The 24,253-nt window shown below is 48.2% G+C and overlaps 2 protein-coding genes across 3 annotated transcripts in view; one reads left to right on the top strand and one right to left on the bottom strand.

Moving 5' to 3' along the window:
• The window catches only part of LOC144943931 (fibulin-5-like), a 610,861-nt gene that overhangs the window by 387,432 nt on the left and 199,176 nt on the right, over positions 1 to 24,253 (top strand). The window lies entirely within an intron of this gene.
• LOC144944111 (uncharacterized) overlaps positions 1 to 24,253 on the bottom strand; it is a 41,096-nt gene that overhangs the window by 14,256 nt on the left and 2,587 nt on the right. For both annotated transcript variants that reach the window (XM_078872186.1, XM_078872187.1), the window contains exons 2-4: positions 8,414 to 8,483; positions 4,018 to 4,094; positions 1,526 to 1,951 (exon numbers count right to left, since the gene is read on the bottom strand). In XM_078872186.1, coding sequence (XP_078728312.1) covers positions 1,526 to 1,951; positions 4,018 to 4,094; positions 8,414 to 8,483 — 573 coding nt within the window. The remainder of the gene's footprint in view (positions 1 to 1,525; positions 1,952 to 4,017; positions 4,095 to 8,413; positions 8,484 to 24,253) is intronic.

Raw genomic sequence — 24,253 nt, 5'->3', positions numbered from 1 at the left:
TGTTATTATTTTATTATTTCCCTACTACGTGACTTTACCGAAAGAACCAAGAAGATGAATCCCTGCAGTCAGGAAAGCTTTAAATCGAAACAATATGACATTTTCAATTAAGCATCGCCGAGTGCCAAAACTCTTTCAGGAGGGTACTGCGTTGGGATATTTCCTATTAAATAATTTACGAGCGTTCGGCACGCGGGAGGAAACCGGAGATTCCAGATAAACCCCATCTTATCTCCTGGGCACCTCGCGACCCAAACCTACAACACCTGGCAAGCCCCAGTCGAGCAGGGATAGTGATAGTGATAAGGGTTGGGGTAGTTATAGGGATTTGTGTTGGGGCAGGCCTGGTTGTAGCTGGGGGGCGAGAGAAGAGGGAGTAGCAGCAGGATGGGTGAGGGGGAAGAGATGGGTTTTGAGGGAGGAATGGAAGCAGGTTATTAATGCAGGCAAGATGATTGTTGTTGCACTGCGCGGATCGGTGGTTTCAGTCAAAAGGCAGCTCGGCAAAGTTTCGCTCCTTGGGAGTTTATTTTACTTTCCAAAGTCCACGACTCAACGAGGCCAAACTTCTCCTCTACGAGGCGGAGACGAAAAACTTCCCTTACCCAATTTGTTTCATGCTGACAGCTGGGAAACGTCTTTCTCTAATTCGGATGTTATGTCTTCTTGGTATAGCACGCTCGCTATATGCTACACAGTAACTTTTAATTCCAGCCATTCTCAATCCATCAAAGGATGAAGACTTCCCCAAGTCATAGGGGTCTTGTTTTTTTTACCAGTGTGGGTTGCTAAAACAGAAGCAGTGGGGGAGGACCGGTCCTGTTATGACTCGTGGCTGATGTGAGCGGCCACGGCTTGGGAATCGAACTCGGTTCGCCGGGTTCACAGAGCAGCTCAGGAGCTGTTGCGCCACTGGTTTAGATTTTTTTTAAATAAAATTATGAATTCCAGATGGTTCCGTTTAAATTCGAAATAAGTAATTCGAATCGAAAGCAACGAGGCAAAATATTTAAATGTGCGCACAAAAAATAGAGAATTAACTGGTGAACCGCTGTGGATTGCCGCGGCAGATGACGATGTTGGGCACCCGTTAGGGGCGGCACGGCGCGCGAGGTGCGAGCGGGGCCAAAGCTGATGGCACAGCAGCTCGGAATCATTTAAAGGGCCGTGTCGACCGAGCGGGACCCGCCCTCACCCCCACCCAATCCCGCTCGAGGGATGAGCTCAGTTACCGCATTGCCATTCACGTTATCCGCGACCGGCAATTGACCCCCGGGTTTGACAGCACAGCCGATGAACCGCTGGGTTACCGCGCCCCACGGCCCCGCGCTGAAAGCAAATACACAACTACCCCCCGTAGGGCCGTACAAGGCTGCTGGGGCAAGTGGTGTTAGCGAGCACCTCCGATTAGCGCGGTTGGCTATGTACGGTGCGAAATAAGTCCAACATACATACACATATGAAGGCGTGCGCACACAAACACACACCCCTTGGTAGCGCAGCGCGCGCGCACTCACGCACTCACCTGCTGCATCTTTTCAAAGTTGAGGCTGGGCCTGCGGGCCGGGTCGGCCAGCGTGGCGTGAGGTCTGCGCACCACGACCACCGCACCGCCGTCTGCGCCACCGGCATCGCCGCCGCCGCGCGCCTCCGGCCGGAGGAACGCGGCGAGCGGCGGGTCGGGGGCCGTCGCCAACGTCCGCGCCGCAGCCGCCGCTGCCGCCGCCCGGCAAGGGTGCTGCTGCCGCAGCGGCTGGAAGGCGGCGGGCACGCCGCGGTGCGGGTCCCAGCCGGCCCACGCCCTGGCGGGTCGCCCGCCGGCCTGGGGCCACGTGTGGTAGCAGCGAGGAGCCCTCCTCTCCTGCCAGCCGCATGCCGCCGGCACCGCCGGCACCGCCCGGTCCTCCAGCAGCCCCAGCCGGTTCTGGCACTCGGCGCTCGGCTGCAGCAGCTGCGGGGGCGGCGGTGGGTTGGTTGAGATGTTAACTACCTCGTCTGGTGTACAGGAGGTCGTGGGTTCGTTACCGACCCGGACGCCTGCTGCTGTATATTTGGAGTTTGCATGTCTCTCTCATCATCATCACGGTGGCTAGGAGATGTTAACTACCTCGCCTGGTATACAGGAGGTCGTGGGTTCGATACCGACCCTGATGCCTGCTGCTGTATATTTCGAGTTTGCATGTCTCTCTCATCATCATCACGGTGGCTAGGAGATGTTAACTACCTCGCCTGGTATACAGGGGGTCGTGGGTTCGTTACTGACCCGGACGCCTGCTGTATATTTGGAGTTTGCGTGTCTCTCTTTCTCCGTAGTCGCGTGGATTTTTCTCTGGGTCCTTCGGTTTTTCTTTCCACATTTAGAATCGTGCGTTGGGGGTATTCGGCTGCTATGAATTTCCACGTGATGAGCCTCTTCGTTGAACTATCAATTGTGGCCAGGTCGCTTCTGAAAAAGAGCTGTATAGCTCAAGTGGGCCTTACAATGGTGAAATAAAAAAATGTTTTCAAATAGATTATAGTTTGCTTCCGGCACGTCTGGTTGGCGGGGAAGAGTAGGCCAAAATCCCTCGAGAGCCCCGTTCCTCGTGTGGAGCGTGCTCCCGTAGTGGAGCGAGCATCGCCGATCAACACGGTTGGCTACGTACGGTGCGAAAGAAGTTTAGCGTACGTACAAGCGCTTGCAGGACCGTGAGGTTTGCCCTCGTGATTGGTGGACCGTTTATAGTCGACACTCAGCTCGTTTGCTTCAAGGTGGGACGCAGCCCACAAAGACAACCGGCTGTTTTATTTCAGCATGTTTTTTTATGAATTCAAAAGAAAGGTTTAAAGCTTCAAGTTATTAGCTCCGTCTGTCTAGAGTCTAGACGGACGGAGTGGCCAAGGAAATTCCCGTCAAGATGAAGCGATCCGGGAATGAAACCTGAAGTGAAAAGCCGTGTTCTTATCGGGGAATTATAATCCCACGTGAAACGTTGCCCAACTGGTCAAATCATTGCCCCCTGCTTCTAACAAGTCAATATCTGTTGGCATGATATCAACATTTAAGTACTGCATGAGTCTTATTTAACATCTAGATAAAAAAATGTAAATGTGCACCCCTGCAATTATTCGCTCATGCCACTGCTGGTGGAACGGCCTCCTCCAGAGGGAACTCTAGTGGGTATTTGGCCTACTCTTCCATATACGCGTCACGCGTCTTAAAAGAGATGGAAGTACCCACACTTCACCCCACCGCACGCGACCGACTAACGTCTTCTTCTTCTTCTCGTCATAGGGCTGATGATGTAGATGCAACGACGTCAAGTTCACATGCAGACGGTCAAGCCAGGTAGCCGCGTCAAGGAGCAGTCGCGAAGTCGTGTATCGCCACGACGTCTCCTTCGTATTTGTGGATCGGGGCATTGCGTCGTCACACGCTGCACGGTCTGTCCCGGACGATCACAGTCACGGCACTCTACGACTGGAGAGCTTTTACATTTTCCGTTTTTTGTTTCCAAGTCGTCTGACTGTGGCCTACCCATTCACACTGCTGGGTAGGCAGGGGCAGAGGGGGAAGACGTGTACGGAAACTTGACCAATGTGTCGACTGCCTCGGCGGGCAGAGGTCTCATCGGTGACCTCGCGATCGAAAGTGCCGTGGTGGCAACTGATGCAGCGTGCCCTTTGGCTTTCGCCACGCTTTAAAAACGGCTTTCAGGCGCGCGCTGTGAAATCGTTGAGACACTTTGCAAAACGTCCCTGCGCTTTCTCAAACACGCACGCAATAACAACAACGACCGCCACGACGCTTGTGCCAGGCTATGTGCACCTTGAGGCCACGCGAAGTGTCGAAATACGCACGCGCGCGCGCACACGGCCGTTTGGATGAACATCCGCTGAGCTTGCAGTTCTTTTTGTTTTAACCCTGGGCAACGTTTACATCCTTACACGTGCGTCTCAGAAGCACTTTAATTCAGTGCGTGGCCGTAGCAAGTGATGCACAATTAGACGTGACGAATGACAGGAAGGCTGGCCTACCTCCTTGTAATGGGTTGTCCTTTGGCTCAAATCAGCTCCCGTCGGTCTGCATGGAAGGCACCGTAATTTCCTTCTCTCTGCAAATAATAAGAAAGAAAAATCACGTACACGGATGGATTATGTAACATTTTCCAACAGGCGTTTGTCCTCTAAATTGTACAATAGTTAGTGCTGGAAGTCGATGGGTAGCAGTCAGGGCAACACGTGTATGAATATTTGGAAATACTGAAGTTCGTTTTTCCCTGTTTTATGCCTCCCAAGTTTAATTATTTTGGCTGGTTTTCTCAAGAACAAGTCCCGAATAGCAACGCAACTTTGCACTGAGGTTCTCTTCATGTTGGATGTTTTTTCCGAGACATATTATGACCTCATCTTACAGACAGACGGACAGACAGAGATAATGCGTGAAAGCTTTCAACCTTAGTCAGAAAGCGTTAATAAAATGAATAAAATATGTTAAGTGAATTCACGAATAGAGCAGTACAATGGAAAGCATGTTTATTTATTAACGATAGGCGAGGCAAGGCTGAGTGAAGACGATAAATAGCGACTCAGAGTGGGCCAGCTCGGCAAGACAAACTCGCTGTCCTTCAGAAGGGAACATTAATCAGTTCATTCATTAGCATCCTTTATTAACGGCGAAGCGAAAATCCCAATTTAAACAGTGGGAGTTTTTTTTTTCCCCAGCCAAACTTGGCGTGAACGAGCAAACCGATCTACAGCCCGTGATCAATCCACTACTCGGTTGTCGGCTTCCCACAATCCAGTGCTGTTCGCGGTGGGGGGGGGGAGGGGGCTATTTGGCCATACATCACCGCGCCGAGATAAAACGAAAGTGAGACGTGGAAATGAAGCATTGAAAGCACGAAACAAAACGCGGTCGAGAGCGATGCAACCCGGACGGACGAATTCAAGTAAAAGCGAACGGCGCGTAAACCTTCGCTGCTGCTCAAAGCGCATCGCAGGCAATGGATTCGCCGACGATTTTGGGTTGAAAAAATTCGTCAAACTCCCAAGAAGGCTCGAGGTACGAATTCCCATTTCAAAAACGTTCCCCGTACAGCTATAAAGGAGTGCTGCTTGCAAGCGTACATCACACACTGGCACACTTACAATAAGGAGTGCGACCCGTACAAATACGAATCGCCACCTTTGTCTCTCTAGTGTCTGTGTCTCCCCGGCGGCGCTGAAAAGACCTACGGGTGGCCCATGGCAGGCTCACGCCATGTGCATGACAACAATGTTTGAACCTGGGTCAGTGGAATTGCGTGCACGGGGTTTAACCACCGGTCGTGTCTGCTGCTAAGCTCCCAGTCAACGCACCCAAGATGTTGCTGTCAGAGCACAGGCTCCTTGAAGAAGGTAAAAGGGAAAGGAGCAGCCCTGCAATGTCTCAATCACTGCACTGTTGGCTGAACGGCGTCTACTGGGGGGTGGGCGTATACGCGTTTGACCCCACCGCGCTTGACCCCACCACGCTTGACCCCACCGCGCTTGACCCCACCGCATTTGACCCCACCACCCTTGACCCCACCACGCTTGACCCCACTGCGCTTGACCCCACTGCGCTTGACCCCACCGCACTTGACCCCACCGCGCTTGACCCCACCGCACTTGACCCCACCACGCTTGACCCCACCGCGCTTGACCCCACCGCGCTTGACCCCACCACCCTTGACCCCACCGCGCTTGACCCCACCGCGCTTGACCCCACTGCGCTTGACCCCACCGCGCTTGACCCCACCACGCTCGACCCCACCGCGCTTGACCCACGCATCACTCCCTATTGAAATTAATACTCTAAACGCCTCCGCAAAATGTTGATTAAAAAGCCATAAATATGGTGAACTTGTGATCCGTACGTGTATGTACATTGAACTTTTTCGCGCCGTACATAGCCAACCATGCTAATCGGAGGTACGAGCTATTGTTGTGCTCTTCATGTCGTAAGGAGTTGTGCGAAGGGGATTAAAATCGTACGTGCTTTTTTGTGAAGAAAAATAAATCCTAGTGTCTGAAACAGTTTCGCAGATCGCCGTCAAAGATTTCCCGAAACTTGGAGCTGCGAACCTGAGTAAAAGGATATGGTAATTCTTTTTTTCACGTTATGAGCTCCTCATTGGCTTTCACAGCACTAATTAAAACACATCTGCAGATAGAGGCTCGTTGGAGAGTGTCACGCAATCCGTCCGTAAGCACGATTTTTCCCCAACTTATTTCACGAATCAATCGCGCGCATTGTCTTCCACGCAAGGAAAGCGTAGAAGCTTGCTCAAGGTGCAGTAATTATTTAGATATCTTGGACACGTATACATCTCTTTTGCAAATCCACTTGCTTAGATGATGGCTTACCCACGCGGATATGATGAGCAGCGATATACAGCAATCAAACCTCTCAGGGCCGGCCCGAGGCATAAGCGAACTAAGCGGCTGCTTGGGGCCCCCTGGCCACCAGGGGGCCCCCGAATCGTTTTGTGACATTTGTGTCAATAATCTTCTAGCACAGATGAGTCTGCGTGGTGGGAGGGGGGCCCCCAAATCAAATTCTGCTTAGGGCCCCCAAGAGGCTCGGGCCGGCACTGAAACCTCTACAAAACCGCAAGCCTCTACAAACAAGCCAAAATAGAATTCAACCTTTTGCAGAATCTGTGCTCAAATTCGACGACCTGAGCATCATACATACTTCATTATTAATACCGGCTCTGGCGCATTTCAGAAATTGAATCAACGACCGCAGCAGCTGACACTGCTTCTCAAAAGCATCCCGTGCAGTGCCGGGTGCGATCTACAAGACTCATTTCCATCGTGTCTGACCGATGACTAATTGTGTGTGTGTGTGTGTGTAAAAATAAAAGTTGTATCGCATTCCATGTGGTAGAAATTAAATTCGCCCTCGTCATCAACAGCAGCCAACGATTCACCCACTGCTGCAGGAAGGCCGCACACACGATGCCATGTGATCCGTTTCTCTCCTTGCACCCGGGCTAATCTCATCCCTCCACCTCCACAGCGATCATCCTCTCTGGAAATGTCCTCCGTCGCCTGCCGTTCCGTCACCAGTCTCTCCCAATCGGCCATCGCGTGCCTTCTAGCGACGCGTCCGCATGCGCAAAAACCCACTTTCTTTTCTTAACGGTCAACGTGATCCATCATACAGGTTTTTTTTGGGGGTTAGATCACGTAAATATATACATGTGTAGTTAAACCCGCCACCACCCGACACAGCCAATGAGGCGACAGACAGATTTGGCGCCTGATGAAGCTAGTTGTTAATTACCGGCGAAACGTCGCGATACTCGGATTGTAAATGTTGTGGCTTGGCTCTCCAACACACCGGTGTGCTGTACTAGTATACTACACTATATACTACACACTAGTGCTGTACTAGTATACTACACTATACACTACACACTAGTGCTGTACTAGTATACTACACTATACACTACACACTAGTGCTGTACTAGTGACGAATTGGCCACGTTCTGTTCACGTGACAAACCTTACTAGTTGGCTGTGTCGGGTGGTGGCGGGTTTAACGACACATTTATATATTTACGCAATCTAACCCAAAAACCTGTATTATGGATGATGTTAGTCGCGAAAACATACGTGTTAAACTGGTCAACGTGATGTTTCTAATTCGTATTTCCCCCCCAGGATCTGCACGCTCCTTTTTCTGTGTGTCAGTGTTAATTCCCAGCATGCATCTCTCCACGCTTCTTTGGAACAAAAGCTGAAAATTGCAGTTTCCCTTCCAAATATCATTGCAGTTAATCTGCACGGATATAATAAGTTATCTTTAGGCGCACTGGTGAGTTTCTATTGGGAAATTAAATTTTGCAAAAGCACTCCAACCTTGCTTTCGCTTACCTCTTTATTTAATAAAAAAAAATGCATCCCAGCCAGCCTTTAATAACTGCACTGGATCATTCATCTTCTGTTGTATTTTCCAATTGTGTCCCTCCAACAATTATGGTCCTCTGTTCATTACAAAGTACAAGGGTTGTGCATTCCAAAAAAATTGATTGAAGAAAGAGAGAATCACAAAGGTAAATGGAGAATGTTGTAACCGCCGACGATTTACTGAACACACAGTCATTATAACGAGCAATGGAAATGACCTACGGGAGATTACTGAAGAACTTAACAAGGACAACTCGGCTAAAGACACATATTAGCAAACAAAATATGAAAAACAAGTTCGATGAAGATTTTTTTTAAAAATAATTTGTTGGAAGGGCTCAACTTAAGTGTGAATGACGGCAAAATATATGCAGGTGGCTATGTATGAATATTCCCCGGAGCAGCATTCCGGATTGTTCCGGTTGAAATGAAGCGCCGATGAGACCACGGGCGACGCGAGGTGGCGATCGGGAGAAGAGGCGTTTATCTGCACCTCGGTCGATTTGTGCCAGTTCCTGGTTCTCCTCCTCTGAGTCCGAGTCTCCGCTGCACAAACGCGTCACCTGGAGGAAAAGGTGGGGAGGGGGGGGGGAACCAAAAACATTGGCATGAGAGTTCAGGGTGAAGCAGGCTGAGATGTGACGTGAACACGAGGGAGCTCTCCATGACGTGCGGCAAGCCTTGGCTGAAGCTAACACAGAGTCTTGAGTGTTCGCTGCACAAATCGGGGTCACCTGTAACAATCCGCCGAGCGGTGCGAGAGCGCCGAGGTGGGGCGCGGTGAACGAGAATCTCCATTGGGGTTCCAAGGGGGACCGGTGGCCCAGATAACACGAAGGCACGGATAATGAACAGCGTATGTGTAATTGATTACGACAATGTCCGTTATCGAGGACACATTTTTTGTTGTTGTTCTTCCTCCGCACCTCCGATCATCACGGTTGTTTACGTATGGTGCAAACGAAGTTTAAAAAAGAAAAAACACCTAGAATCGGAAGCCCTTCCGCCAGCAGTGGCGTGGGCAAGCAATTGCAGGGCTGCGCCTTTGCTTCAACGTGCTCATGTTCATTACACCCCAAACCGTGCCTGAGAAATGTCACCACCGTCCTGTTCACAAGCAAAGACGCCGTCTTCGTTGGCTCTCAACGCTTCCGAGCAAACACAACAACGGTTTCCGAAGCGTACTTGTAACCCCACTGCCGTGCAATCGCCTCGCGGCCTGCCCTCCTCTACGATTCTCTACCTCTCTTCTTGGCAAACCTCGTGGTCCAATTCCGATTTGCCCAAACACGCGTTTAAAGTAACCGGACGTAGGACATCTTGGCTGGAGGACCGAAGCAATCAATTGAAATTGAATGCTTCCCCAAGCACTCGTGTGCACAGTTATAACTGCCACGTTTTCAGTGAATGATCATAACTGTTTACGGTTGTGTTGACAATTATCCCATCCACATGATCTCAGGTCAACCGATCGCAGAGCTAAGGAAACGCACGCATAGGTGGATGTATGGCAGAATGTCAAACTTATAATTGCTGGATAAACAGGGATGGGGAAACACATCATTACGGAGGGCCGAATGGGACTTTCTAGTGCCTTTGGCAGTAGGCCACACATTAATACACACACACACATTAACACACACTAACACGCACACACACACACATTAACACGCACACACACACACACATTAACACGCACACACACATTAACACACACACACACACAGAGCTCCCAGTCACTTCTGTTACTGTTAGAGGCCATTGCACTGAAGTGACCGAAGTGACGGATCACGCTCCAACCAAGCAGAACGCCGTGTTGTTACGAGGTCGATAACACTGCCCTGCAGTACCCGATTAGTACAGCTAAGATGTTCGCAGGGCGCGACTCCAATTAGCGCGGTTGGCTACGTACGGTGCGAAAGAAGGCCAACGGTACATCCGCGCATACATGCAGCGAAGTGGACATCCGAGTTGTTTCAGAGTGGCAGGAGTCACGGGGCCATGGTGCGTATGGTGAAAAGAGAAGGCACGGGCCACGATTCGAACTTCCCCACCCCTGGATGAGAGTGCCTACAGCCCTACACGAAGGAACAATCAGGACACGAAGTAACGCTTATAACATTCGGCATTTTGTCGAGTCCGTGCCCATTTATTTGTGTTGTAGAACAAGGAAGACGTCCTGCGGATCGTTCATTGAACTGTCCCGTTGTTTTATTAAGACAAATGAAGCAAGAGAAAGAACTCCCCCGAGGCATGGCACGAATAATTTATGAAGGAATTATTGTCACATTAAGGAGGATGGATTGAATCAGACATCTCGAAGATGTCACGGTAAAAGTTATTAGCATTCTCTCGCTGCGCATTTCGGGGCACCGTGGCTTAGCCATGGTCGTGTTGTCTGAGAGGTTCTGGGGTTACTCATTGGCATTTCGTAGCTGGGTACAGAGAGCTGATGATCTCTAACGAAGGTAAAACGTCAACCAATCTGATTCTTGCCCTCACAATACACACATCGAATAGCCCATGTAAGAATTCATCGTGTACAATTCATGCACATGATAGGTAGATTTTTCATGTGCGCCAAGTAAACAAAACTGTACAAAAGTGATTTTAAAAAAAACTTCTAAACGAGGTGATAATAACGAGCCAAAGAGGAAACAAGTCGTGATTCCAAGTCGCGACAATTTTTTTCCTTCTAAATAATATCACAATATAAGAAAAATTCACGAAATTAAAATCACTGCAATATCAGTTTATACCTCACATTTGTGTTGTTTGGTTGTTTACTTCTAAACTAAAAACGAAGCTTTTTATTTTACCAGGTAAGGTCCACTGAGCTATATCGCTCTTTTTCAGAAGCGACCTGGCTACAAATGACAGCTCAACGAAGTGGCTTATCATCACGTGGACATTAACAGCAGCCAAATACGCATGCTTCTAAATGTGGAGGGGGAAACCGGAGGCCCCGGAGAAAAATCAATGCGACCACGCGGAGACAGAGAGACACGCAAACTCCAAATATACAGCAGCATGCGTCAGGGTCAGGATCGAACCCACGACCTCCTGTACACCAGGCGAGGTAGTTAACATCTCCTAGCCACCGTGATGATGATGAGAGAGAGACACGCAAACTCCAACTATACAGCAGCAGGCGTTAGGGTCAGGATCGAACCCACGACCTCCTGTACACCAGGCGAGGTAGTTAACATCTCCTAGCCACCGTGATGATGATGAGAGAGAGAGAGACACGCAAACTCCAAATATACAGCAGCAGGCGTTAGGGTCAGGATCGAACCCACGACCTCCTGTACACCAGGCGAGGTAGTTAACATCTCCTAGCCACCGTGATGATGATGAGAGAGAGAGACACGCAAACTCCAACTATACAGCAGCAGGCGTTAGGGTCAGGATCGAACCCACGACCTCCTGTACACCAGGCGAGGTAGTTAACATCTCGCCGCCGTGGTGACCTTCATCGCTTCAGTAAACAAGAGAAGTCGTGTTTACGCAAGTAATGAAGGTTACTTAAAAAGTTTTCCAACCGCAATTCTCTCCGCATAAGTGTCCCACGTGGTCTCTCTATAATCGTTGCAACGTTACGATCTAAAACGCCACCAGTTACTCGGAAAAACGTTCTGCACAGCACGAGTTTATCGCCATCTGTTCGGAACTTTAATTGCCGTTGATATTTCAAAAAGATCTTCACTGTACGGCGGATATTGCGCAAGTTCATTAATTCGCATCGGAAATAGTCAGCCAAGGAAATGAAACCGAAAGCTATATTTGTATATCTTGTGAAAAAAAATTCGCAACGATAATTATCACGAGACGGGAATTGTGCAAAATGAGCGCGGCGGTTGCAGCGGAGGGTCGAGCGCGCGGCGCATCCTGGAATCGACAAATCTCGGCGGCCCGAGATTGTCGACCGCCCATGCGACGCCTCTCAAGATTCTAGATTTGAAGCTTTCGTGACTGCAAGGATTCATATTCTTAGGGTGTTTTCGGTAAAGTCACGTAGGTAAAAAATAAAAATAATTAAAGTAAAATAAAAATAAAAATCACGACGTTTCGGAGGCAACACAAGCGTCCGTCTTCAGGTGGAACCGTCACAGCACGATAGCTGTATCAAGTGTTTTATTTTTTGTTATTTTACTTTTATTAATTTTAATTTTTTACCTACGTGACTTTACCGAACAAACCTAAGAATATGCCTCTCAAGATCTATCGCTGTGAGAATCGAGCCGTGGGTTTTTTCTTTTTTTGACCGAGCGAACGTTCATATTTCAGTGGAAACCGTTGCTTGTATTCTGCGTGTGCGTTGCATTCACGTGATGGCGAGTGTCCCTGCCCCTGCCGCACGACAACATTTGCATAGATTTGACGCTTGAATTAATAACCACTGTCGCTCAGTAACGCTGCCGGGCATTGCCAATGTGGGCCAACTGTCATATTGCAGAAGTTAAACACCCTGTGACATTTAATGGTCCCAATTGACAGGTTTGTGAAAGAAAAAAGAAATCCATAAATAATAAAATAAAATGGGTTCATCATCGGTAGTTGACGGGGTAAAGTGTGGGTACTCTCGTGACTTCCGATGTGTGTGGCCAGGGTGGAAGAGAAGGCCAAATGCCCTCTCAAGCATATGAAGGGTGTTTAGAGGGGCTCTCTATAAGACTATTGTGACTCTTGTGTATGGGCACGGCCCTTTTGTAAATCCGCTGCTGAATGAGGCCATCTCTACGCCGAGCAGGTCGTGCGAGTTATTTGACCATACTTCACCATGCTGGTCAATGTTGATTTGACCATAAATTGAAGGAGTGTCCCCTAATAGCCAGTGAACTTGCATGACCTCCCAGGATGATGTAAGCCGAGTTTCAGGAGCGGTGCGTTTTAACGGTCTTAACACCACAACCACCACCACCACCACCACCAATAACTGCACTCAAAATTAAATCGAAATTGGTTTCGCTCATGCATACCATGTTTGAGCAGACCGCTGAGAGAAATGAAAATTGCTCTCTCGTCTACAGCGCGTGGCAGGAGATAATGCAGTCCTACGGATCTTACGATAAGCGCTCGAATGATGTTCGGTTATCGTGTGCACAAACACTGGAACAATCTGCTCAAGGACTCCGCTGCGTCTTCGGGTTGTTCGGGCGAGACGTTCTCACGTCAGGAGCTTCTTCAAGAACTGAATTGAACAGCTCACTCTCTCGGCTTTACAGATCCAGCGATTATCATCATCATCATTGTCATTGTACGGATTCCTCGATGAAAGAAGGGGACGTGTAAGGCAACGTACGAGGCAAGTGCTGGAGAACCCTCAGGCCTACGGGCTGTGAGCCGTCACGCGCTAATTCCTTTCACGACTGCCCCCGTATGTACGTGCGTATGTTGACCTTCTTTCGCACCGTACGTAGCCAACCGTGCTAATTATTGGAGGTAGCCACATGAGGCCTACCGCTTCGCACCGGCCTGCAGACGATCTTCATCCGTAGCTACAAGCATTTTCGCTGCACTAATCGATTTTCAAGTTGATTTCCTTTGACCAGATGGGAACTCAAGTGACCAGGGATATGAGCCTCATTTGCAAGAGTGAACTGGGGGGGGGGGGGGGGTAATCGAAATGACCAAAGCAAGATAAATAAAATAAATCAGAACAAAAATAAAACAAAAACTGCTGTCACATGACGAATTTAAAATACTGCAAACATTAATTCATTAATTCCCTGCAACACAAATCGGCTCTGGCAGATTACCTCCGGATTGCCCAATCAACAGTAATAGGGTGACTAGACCACCAACATGTATAATCTGGGACCGTCGGGGTATACAGGCAGTAAGTAGTTCGAACCTTGCACCACTGCGTTTCTGATATTAACGAGAAATCCACCCGCTTAAAATATTTCCGAGCGCGCAGCCAGCGCGCACAACCGGGAGGGCGATCAAAAGTTTCGTGTCAATTCCCGTGCTGCTCGCCGAAATGGCATCTTCATACGAACGCTACCCCGGCCCCGAGGAAGCGATAGGTTCCCAACTCCGAGCGTAAGGCTCGCGTACAACCCGTCTACACTGGGCGTCGTGTGTGACGCGCACGCGTGGACGCACTCTGATTGTAGTACAAGACGAAGGTGGATGATAATTGTAGACCACAAGCACGGACGAACGCCGCGGGTGGATTTGGCGCAGGAATCTCCCACCGATTCGGAGTGCAAAGCTGCGTTTGTTTTTTCGCGAGCGCGTGCCTGGTTAGGATTACGTCACCACCGTCTGCTGGCGGCGATGTCTGATGATGGCTGATGTCTCATGGCGATGTCTGATGATGGCTGATGGCTCATGGCGATGTCTGATGATGGCTGATGGCTCATGGCGATGTCTGATGATGGCTGATGTCTCATGGCGATGTCTGATGATGGCTGATGGCTCATGGCGATGTCTGATGATGGCTGATGTCTCATGGCGATGTCTGATGATGGCTGATGGCTCATGGCGATGTCTGATGATGGCTGATGGCTCATGGCGATGTCTGATGATGGCTGATGGCTCATGGCGATGTCTGATGATGGCTGATGTCTCATGGCGATGTCTGATGATGGCTGATGGCTCATGGCGATGTCTGATGATGGCTGATGGCTCATGGCGATGTATGATGATGGCTGATGTCTCATGGCGATGTCTGATGATGGCTGATGGCTCATGGCGATGTCTGATGATGGCTGATGGCTCATGGCGATGTCTGATGATGGCTGATGGCTCATGGCGATGTCTGATGATGGCTGATGGCTCATGGCGATGTCTGATGATGGCTGATGGCTCATGGAGATGTCTGATGATGGCTGATGGCTCATGGCGATGTCTGATGATGGCTGATGGCTCATGGCGATGTCTGATGATGGCTGATGGCTCATGGCGATGTCTGATGATGGCTGATGGGTCGGTGCTATGGAACGGAGCGCGCGGTTTCACGCGTTGCGAGCGCGATGGGGCTGTGCGTGAATCACGTTTGCGGCAATGGCACCCTACCAAGATCTCGGTGACCCTGGATTAGCATCCCGTCACGTGAGATGAGCCTGAAATGAAACCAAAATGACTACGAACGCAACAAACAACAACAACAAAAAACCCCACGAGTTAATCTAATACATGTGTGAGTTTTCGCCAAATAATTTCATTACGCGGCGTATAATACGTAGACGATGTGCGTTGGGCCAGGGGCTCGCACAACACAATGTACTCTGAACGCAGTGACCTGAATTTGATACCCGACCGCAGTTGACAATCGTAAGGGATACTTGAACTGATTCTAAGCCCTCTGCAAAGACAAAGATCCCCCCCATATAACCTCCGATTAACACGGCTGGCTTCGTACGCTGCTAAAGAAGCTCAACATACTTACGTAGAGACTGTTGGGGCAAGTGCTGTTAGCGAGCACCTATGAGGGCCTGTACGGTACACGAGGGGGTGGATGGTCAGCACCACGCACCGGCTTTCATCCAACAGTGGGTGTCAAAAAAAGCTCTGCATTCATTATGGCTACGTACTGTGCGAAAGAAGTTCAACATACATACATAGGCTACACGTCGTATCGAGCCATATGACACTAAATTGGGGCGGGGGGCGGGGGGGTTGGTTATGGAGCAGCGGTGTGGAGCAGTCTGCGTGGGGAGTTTAGCGGTGAGTGGAATTAGGTGTCTTTAGGAGGCAGTACAACAAGGCTGGCACGATTGTCTGTGCAGAGTTTTGAATGCTTTGGTGCATCCATGTACGCACGAATTTTTTTTTTAATTATTCATCTTCTTCTTCCAGAACTCTGATTTCTACCCTGCAATACATACGCACGTGTCAACAACATTATTTAAAACTGGCATCAAAATATTTTCAAGAAAACAATAATAAAAATGTATTTTGAGACACGTGTGTAAACTCAAACATTTTTATTTTAAGAATACAGTACAGTAAATCAAATTATATACCCAGGAGAGCCTCGCTGAGTCTCCAGGCCAGCCCTGTCGTGGAATGTTTGGCAAATGCTGTACCGTTAACGTGAGCATGCGGGAGGAAAACGGACTACCGGAGTCACATGACTTTATTTCACTCGGTAAAAGCCATGCACATAAAGGAGTTATACTTAGCACTGCTGTCTCCTGCCCTGTCCCTACAGCAGCTGGCAATCCTCGGTGGTTTGCCATTGGCGTACTAACCCAGACTTGGCTTCACTTCTCAGGTCAGACAGCACAGGGAGCGGCTTAGCGTGATTCAGTCAGAGGCAGGGCTTACTCACCGTGTGTTAGAGCATGATGAGCAAACCTACAGCATTAATTGCAGACCATCCCAAGGTGATGGTGCCTGAGTATTTAATTACTTAAATGATACATTTGTTGTTTCATTGACCACATGGTGTATAGATAAAACAACACGTGATGTTCGTGTTACTGCATTTGACAGTGGCACTCAGGCACAACGAATGAGCAAACTTAAGACATCCGTTCTAGATTTGAAGTTTTCGTGACTGCAAGGATCCTTACTCTCGGTTCTTTCGGTAAAGTCACGTAGGTAAATAAATAAAAATAAAATAAAAGATAAAAAAAATAAATTTAATCACGACGTTTCGGGCGCAACACAAGCGTCCGTCATCAAGCGGGGACAACCACAGCAAGAAACAATAGCTGGAGTAGGCCAAAGAACTGATTGTGACAAGGGATTATAGCCCGAAACGTCGTGATTTAATTTAAAAAAAATTGTTTTACTTAAGACATTCGTCCATACCCCTGTGGCCTTCACAGAAATAATGCATGACAGGCGACGTTTCTTGCAATGGGCCTTGCTATGAAGAAGGGTCAATGCCAGTCATCATCTTCAATGCCGTCTTCAGTTTTCCGGAAAATGCGGACTTCTGCATCGAGTAACGCGGGGGGTACAGCACAGTTACACTGGGTTACCGCACACCACACTGCACCATCCGTGCATTTAACTAGAGCACACTGCCGAGCTACTGATTAATTGAAATTAATTAACCCCCCTTCCCTCCCCCACCCAACTCCGGCTGGCACGACGCTGACACCGGCTCAGCGACGACAACTACAAACTTGAAACGATGTTAGCAGGTTAAGGCCCACTGACCTACATCGCTCTGTGTCTGGCCACATATGGTAGTCCAACGAAGTGGGTTATCATGTGGACATTTGTAGCAGCCAAATACTCTTAAGACTCGAGCCATCAGCCACCACTGGCCAGAAGCGGATATAGAAACTAGCCATACAGGGGCAGCGCTAACATCTTAAAAAAATTTGCTGAAAGATATCTAACAAAAAATAAACCAATCCCCCCTCCACCTTCGATCTGCCACTGCGAGTGGCTTTCGATCTTCTCGCCATCCTCTGGACGCCACTCCAATTCCTGTCGAGGTCGCCGCCTGCCACCGCCCATCGCGCCTACGCGTCACATCCATCACTCCCTCCACTCATGATTGCACCTACAATGCTCTCTTTGCCAGGGCGCTATCCTGCCATGGAATTCCCAGCATTCACTCTGTACGGAGCTGTATTCCAAGGCGTAGACGCTTCTATTATTTCCCACACGATAAGCCTTGAGCTTTCGTTTGTGGCCAGGTCGCTTTTGAAAAAGGAGCTAATAGCTCAGTAGGCCTTACCTGGTAAGATACAAAAAAATAGTTTAGTTTTAATTTCATATATTTTTAAGTTATTTGTTTACCTCTCCTATACTTTGCACTCCTGCTGTGTTTTTGTACTGTTTGTTGTTGTAACGTTCTGACCCGCCCTTACTGGACATATGTGAAAAATATCTTTATTGCTCATCGGATTCCTCCAATATCAATACAGATTCTAATTCTGATACATTTTTGTGTCGAATCCAGCTCTCCGACCTGTACAGTAACAGAGTCATTACTCCTGCCCCACAACATCATCGTAATCAGTCACGATCAATCCACTACTGGATGAAGGACTCCCCAAGCCATCGCCATCTCTCACCGTCCCAGGATATAATCATCTTTAGAGTGTCCTGCACACGAGCCGCCGCACGTAGTCGTCTCGAAACGAGCGTAAACAAGCACAGTGTATACACACTACACACACGTAACGGTGTATGCGGATGAGAAACACACGCCACTGTTCAAGAGACATAGCTGCTATACGTGCCTTCATTCAGACACGAAAAAAAACCAGCGGGACCGCCAGAGATTAGGAAAATAGGTCAGCGCTCACGGGACAGTGAAAGAAACATTCCATTTTTTTAAGCCCCCTCCCCATGTTTGCCCACAGGCCGTTACAGGTTAAAGACACACACATGGCCACACAAAAAAATGTGCTCGCCCAATTATTTTGGTCCATGCCAGGCAGAGAATGCGAACGGCGCGCGACGCGATTTTTGCTCGTCACAATTGATCCGTGCGCCAGCGTGCCCCTTGCCCCCACGGTACCAGCATTGCTAAATATTTAAATCTGGGCTGTACGCGTATATATATAAACATGAGCACACACAATAAATATAACAGCGGCTGAATCGAGCACGAAAGTTCAGCCACAACCATAATTTGCCCCAGGCAAGAGTGGCCTTAAATATTTCTTATTCTGTCAGAAGTAACCACTTAATGTAAGATATCACCCAAACATGTCTAGAAATGCTTCTACAATGTGTCCCCATATTTCAAAAGAGCCGAAGAGGCTGGAAGGGCCTTTGATCCTGAACGGGAATTGACAAAGGCAAAGAGCCCCCATATAGACTTAGCAGACTGTTGGAGCAAGTGCTGTTAGCGAGCACCTGTGAAGGCCGGCACGGTACACGACAGATGGGGTGGGTGGCATGCACCAAGCCCGCCCGCCTTTTGTCTCCCTATGCTTTACACATTGCACCGAGTATTCATTTGAGTCTGAGTTAACCTAGGAGAGGCCCAGAACTGGTTCAGATATTCGTCATTGGTGTTGGCCATGAGAAGGAATCTAAAATCAGGTTACTGGGTTCGTAGCGCAGTGTACTAACCGCGCACACTATCTCTCCCCACAACAGGAACTGAGCACACACACACCGACATCCAAACAAGCAATGCAATTTAAATCGTAAAACGGTAAAGGTGCTGCCATTCAATCTTGATTTGAAGCTTTCGTGACTGCAGGAATCCATACTCTTTGGTTCTTTCGGTAAAGTCACCTGATGACGAACGCTTGTGTTGCGCCCGAAACGTCGTGATCTATTTTATTTTATACCCACGTGACTTTACCGACAGAAACCAAAGAGCACGTGCTGCCATTCCTTTGTACAGCTCATGCCACTACTGGCGGAAGTTCATCCACCAGAGGGAGCTCTGGGCAGCCCCAAGAGAGCACCTCCAGGGGCATTTCGCCCAGATGTCTTGGAAGAGGGGGGAGGGGGGAGTCCCCACACTTCATCCCACCACACGGGACCTACCGATCGATCGACCGACCGCTGTGTGCCCATTTCCACTGCGGGGTAACGAGAAGCGCAGACTGATTTCTAGAAACGCGCGTCAAAGTATTGAGACTGGAGTAAGGAGGAATCCGATGAGCTGCAAAGCTCTCTTTCACAGATGCACAGACGCCGCGACGTGAGATTTAACCGACGACCTGCGGACTTCAAGTGCAGGTTGCTAACCATGGCACCACGGCAACAGCAGCGGCATCATCCCTCATTCAATTCAAACTCAATGTGCAAGTCACCTGCTGACAGGCCATTGGCATTATGCAAGGGACATCCCGGTGATGTACTGCACAACTTGCCATTTTATTAATTTAGCTGTAGCTCATTTAACAATTAATTATAGCACAGGATATCCCATTCACTGGAGTGGTGACAGCGACTATAAAACGTCATCCTTCGGGAATGATCACGGCCAGCAGAGAGAGCATCATCACATCGTGTCCAGGGAATGCCCCCCCCCCCCCGCCGCCCCCCCTAATGATATAATTTCAAAACTACAACTCCTGTCCTTCTATCGCCCGACAACGCAGGGTCCCTCCTGCTTCACGCTCGGCAAGCAGCGGCCCACGGGGGTTGTCAACAGTCAGGAAATGTTGACAAGTTCTGGCCCTCAGTGCTGAGCGAGGGGGGGGGGAAATTACGCGTAGATTAAATTTTGTTTTACATTTTCCGGACACTCACCCGCGCTCCACTTGAGACCATTAACGGGGCTTCACGTGAGAATTACGTCTAATCAAAGGGTGGATGCAGATGTTTCGAACCCAGGATCTCAGCATTGTTCGATCAGTGTTATGATGTGGTCATTACCTCCCCCCCTCAGCCACCAGCCACCTCACAGTGGCTTGCTCTTGAGAATGAAGATGGCACACACATTTGATATTCCCTACAGGTAATAGCAGGAAGGACGCATCCCAGAGGACGATGAAATCGGCTCGTCCGCTGGCTCTAGATTAAATATTTACATAGCGGAATGTTGTGTATTTGCTCTCCAACACACCAGTGTGATGTACTAGTAACCAATTGGCGTGTTCTGTTTACGTGACAACCCTCACTTATTGGCTGTGTCGGGTGGTGGCGGGTTTAACGACAGATATTTACGCGATCTAACAAAAAAAAACGATATTATGTACAGCGGAATTGTGAGAGATGACGGATGCTTGGAGGGGCCTTCATCCAGCAGTGGATTGACCACGGCTGGTACTAATAATGATGACTATAATAGCAGGGAGTGGGTAAAACTAGCGCAGTGTTAAACAGGCTCGCCATGAAGCTCTCTGGAAATAAATCACAACGCAAATTCACACGTTTAAAAGTGAGACTGCTACCTTGACATCAGGCGAGGAAATGTAACCATCACACGTCTGAAGAACAATCACTTTAATATCCACGGGTGTCCAGCCGCACCCCCTCTGACACAATCGAGCCGTGCCAGCACGCGCGGGTCATACACCGCTTCACGTTCGGCGTTCAAGTCATCCTCAGAATGTCACACGGAAAAGCAGCTATCTGCGATGAGCACCGTGCCGCACTGTCATGAAACACACTTTTATCACACCCTCCCCCCTCCCTCCTTTAAAGCTGAAATATACTGCACGCGGAGCAAATACAGTGAGGAAAAAAAGTATTTGATCCCCTGCTGACAAAGAATTGATCAGTCTATAATTTGAATGGTAGGTTTATTTGAAGTGAGAGACAGAATAACAACAAAAACATCCAGAAAAACGCATGTCAAAAATGTTATAAATTGATTTGCATTTTAATGAGGAAAATAAGTATTTGACCCTTCTGCAAAACATGACTTGGTACTTGGTGGCAAAACCCTTGTTGGCAATCACAGAGATCAGACGCTTCTTGTAGTTGGCCACCAGGTTTGCACACATCTCAGGAGGGATTTTGTCCCACTCCTCTTTGCGGATCTTCTCTAAGTCATTAAAATTATAGACTGATCATTTCTTTGTCAGTGGGCAAACGTACAAAATCAGCAGGGGATCAAATACTTTTTTCCCCCACTGTATGTGTGATGCGTCTTGGAATTAGACACAATCTGGGGTTTGTAGAGCATCCAAAGGAATCGGATATCCCAAGATACCGCCGACTTTACGCATTCATCTTCAGCAATGTTAACTTACGGCCCTCTGTCAATCCACTGCTGGATGAAGGCCTCACCCATGACCTGTCGACCATGGTTATAGTTCGACCAGACTTTCACCACGATGGTCAGGGCGGATTGGTGCAGGGAGATGCCCAGAACCGATTCAAATATCACGTATTACTGATGTCAGCCAGGAATCGAACTCGGGTCACTGGGTCTCAGGGTTCACAGTGCCAGCATTGCAGCTCCACCACTCAAATCGTCAACGCACACGCATGTCATTCCAATTCGTAATAGAATCAGACTGATTATTTAGACTACAGGCGGGAATCCGATGAGCTATGAAGCTCTTTTTCACAGATGTCCAAGTGTGCACAGGGTCAGCGTGTGCTCGGCACCAGCAACAAGCTGTGAATGAGATATATTCTTGGGGTTTTTTCGGTAAAGTCACGTAGGTAAATAATAAAAATGTATAAAAGTAAAATAAAATATTTTATTTGTATTTTATCTTACTTTTATTAATTTTAATTTTTTACCTACGTGACTTTACCGAAAAAACCCAAAAATATGAATCCTTGCAGTCACGAAAGCTTAAAATCTGTGAACGAGATGCTGCACGGGCGAGGAATTCCACTTGTGTACAAAAACGAAGTAAATAGAAATAATTGGACGAATAAAATGCTACGCTAATTTGTTTTTTTGTATTCTTCTTCTCCTCTTAAGAGAGAAACGCACACACGCTCGGAGTTTGTGGTCAACGTTGTAGATGAGGGGCGAGGTGAATAAACAATGGACATTTCCCAGTGACAGTCACGAAAAAAATGTGATGCCTTAAAATAATTTTCGATGATTAATGATGAGTGTGGGCTTGGACAGTGCACGTCGTGGATAAATGGGGATGGTGGCTCATGACCAGGAATTATGATGCCGAGGCAGCCAAGGGGATTGACCGCGTCCAAGAGGTCGTGCACCGAGGAGATGGAGCGAGTTAAGTGAGCTCTGCCGGGTGGATTGTTGCATTGCGGGATCGTGAGAAGCGGTGGACGGTTTGGGGAGGTTTCATAACGGCTGGCGTGAGGCTTAAGCAAAGCAACTGTGAAAAAAAAAGCTTTACAGATCATCGGATTCCTCCAGCATAAATAAATATTCTGATTATGAACTAAGCCCCAAAGGGATCAAGGGGTCCCGGGTACATAAACAAAATATATACACACAGCTGAACAAATATCAGCTCCAATTAAAATCATAATAAACATAAATAAACCAATTAACTGAAATAGCTCTAAAATATCTCATCTCCATCTTGTCTCTCATCTAACGGCATTGTTGTCCCTCGTCAACACGATCTCTCATTTCACTGCATCTGTGTCTCATCTGCAGATCTGCATTCTCCTCTCGCTACGTTTCTGTCTCTTGCCGACACCCCTTCAGTCATCTCACGAGGGACATCATTCGTGGCAAGGGAGGGGGGTCTGCTTCGGACCCCCAGAATTACCAGCAAAGCCACTGTCCTTCATCCAGCAGTGGGTCGATCATGGCTGATCGTGATGAACGATGTTACACGATTAACTATGAAACACCACTGGAGCTAAAACAGTATCTCACCAAAGAGCAAAGCAAGAGTGATTTCCTGAGCCAGTGGTGGAAATTCCACATTCATACGGAGATGGAGGCGAAGTCTATCCACAGGACAATCACTTCTGCCTTCCCCCACCCATACTCGTAGGTTTTTTTCGATAAAGTCACGTAGGTAAAAAAATATAATTAAAAGTTAATAAAAATAATAATGGAAATAAAATAAAATAATAAATCACGACGTTTCGGAGGCAACGCAAGTCTCCGTCATCAGGTGGGACCGTCACAGCTAAAATTACTGCATCAAGATTAGAGTGTGAATCCTTGCAGTCACGAAAGCTTCAAATCTAGAATTAATTCCCTCACCCACCCTCAAAGTGCCACTTATTTTATCGACCCTGCCGGGGATGATGGCCTGAATCATTCCCCCCCCCCTCAATCAGGATGTGAACTCGCAACATTCCGAGAGATCCAGACGCCAACCATGGCCGGATTACCCGAAGGGAGGGAGGTCTGATCAATATGGAGCCCTCTCTGCGGTTCAGCTTTCACTGTGCACTGAGGTAATGATGTCACAGCATCAATGACTGGAATGAGAAAGGGGAATATGTGTTTTTGTTTGTGTGGGCGAGAGCACTGCGGGGGTAGGGGGGGTGGTGGTATTGTGGGTACTGTAAAACAGGTGCAGATCATATAGTTTTGCAGGAATCTATGTTAATAAAAAAAAATGCCTGCATATCAATACCACGTCAACACTTCACAGAATGGTTATACAAGCCTCTCTCTTCTCTCTCTTCTCTCTCATTCAGCCCTGCCGGAGCATGTGCCCATCATGGCCATTGTGTAGACGTAAGACAATAAATAAAATTGTGTTGGTAAAAACCTATGCCAAATTACATATAAGCCATTGAATACATCAGGGCCCAATATCGTAAACATTTTGTGCCATCGCTCCAGAACAAAAAGCACACACGCGCACTCAGATATTGTAAACAGAAACAATCGGGCCTAAACCCAAAGCTTGCGTGACATTGACAGTTTCATGAAGTGTGCCCCGTGTAAATGAGGTGATTACAGATAATTACGAGGTGATTACATGTGACGATGATGATTGGCGGTGGCGATGACATGCAATGCAATGTTAACGGTGATAATGTGCACTCTTTGGTTGCATACGTTACGTAAGATATTTCCACAGCTGAAGAGATGACA

This window comes from Lampetra fluviatilis, chromosome 33 (assembly GCF_964198595.1).
Source record: "Lampetra fluviatilis chromosome 33, kcLamFluv1.1, whole genome shotgun sequence".
NCBI lineage: Eukaryota > Metazoa > Chordata > Hyperoartia > Petromyzontiformes > Petromyzontidae > Lampetra > Lampetra fluviatilis.
The sequence above is the reverse complement of the archived record's forward strand: the minus strand, read 5'-3'. Positions and strand labels throughout refer to the sequence as shown.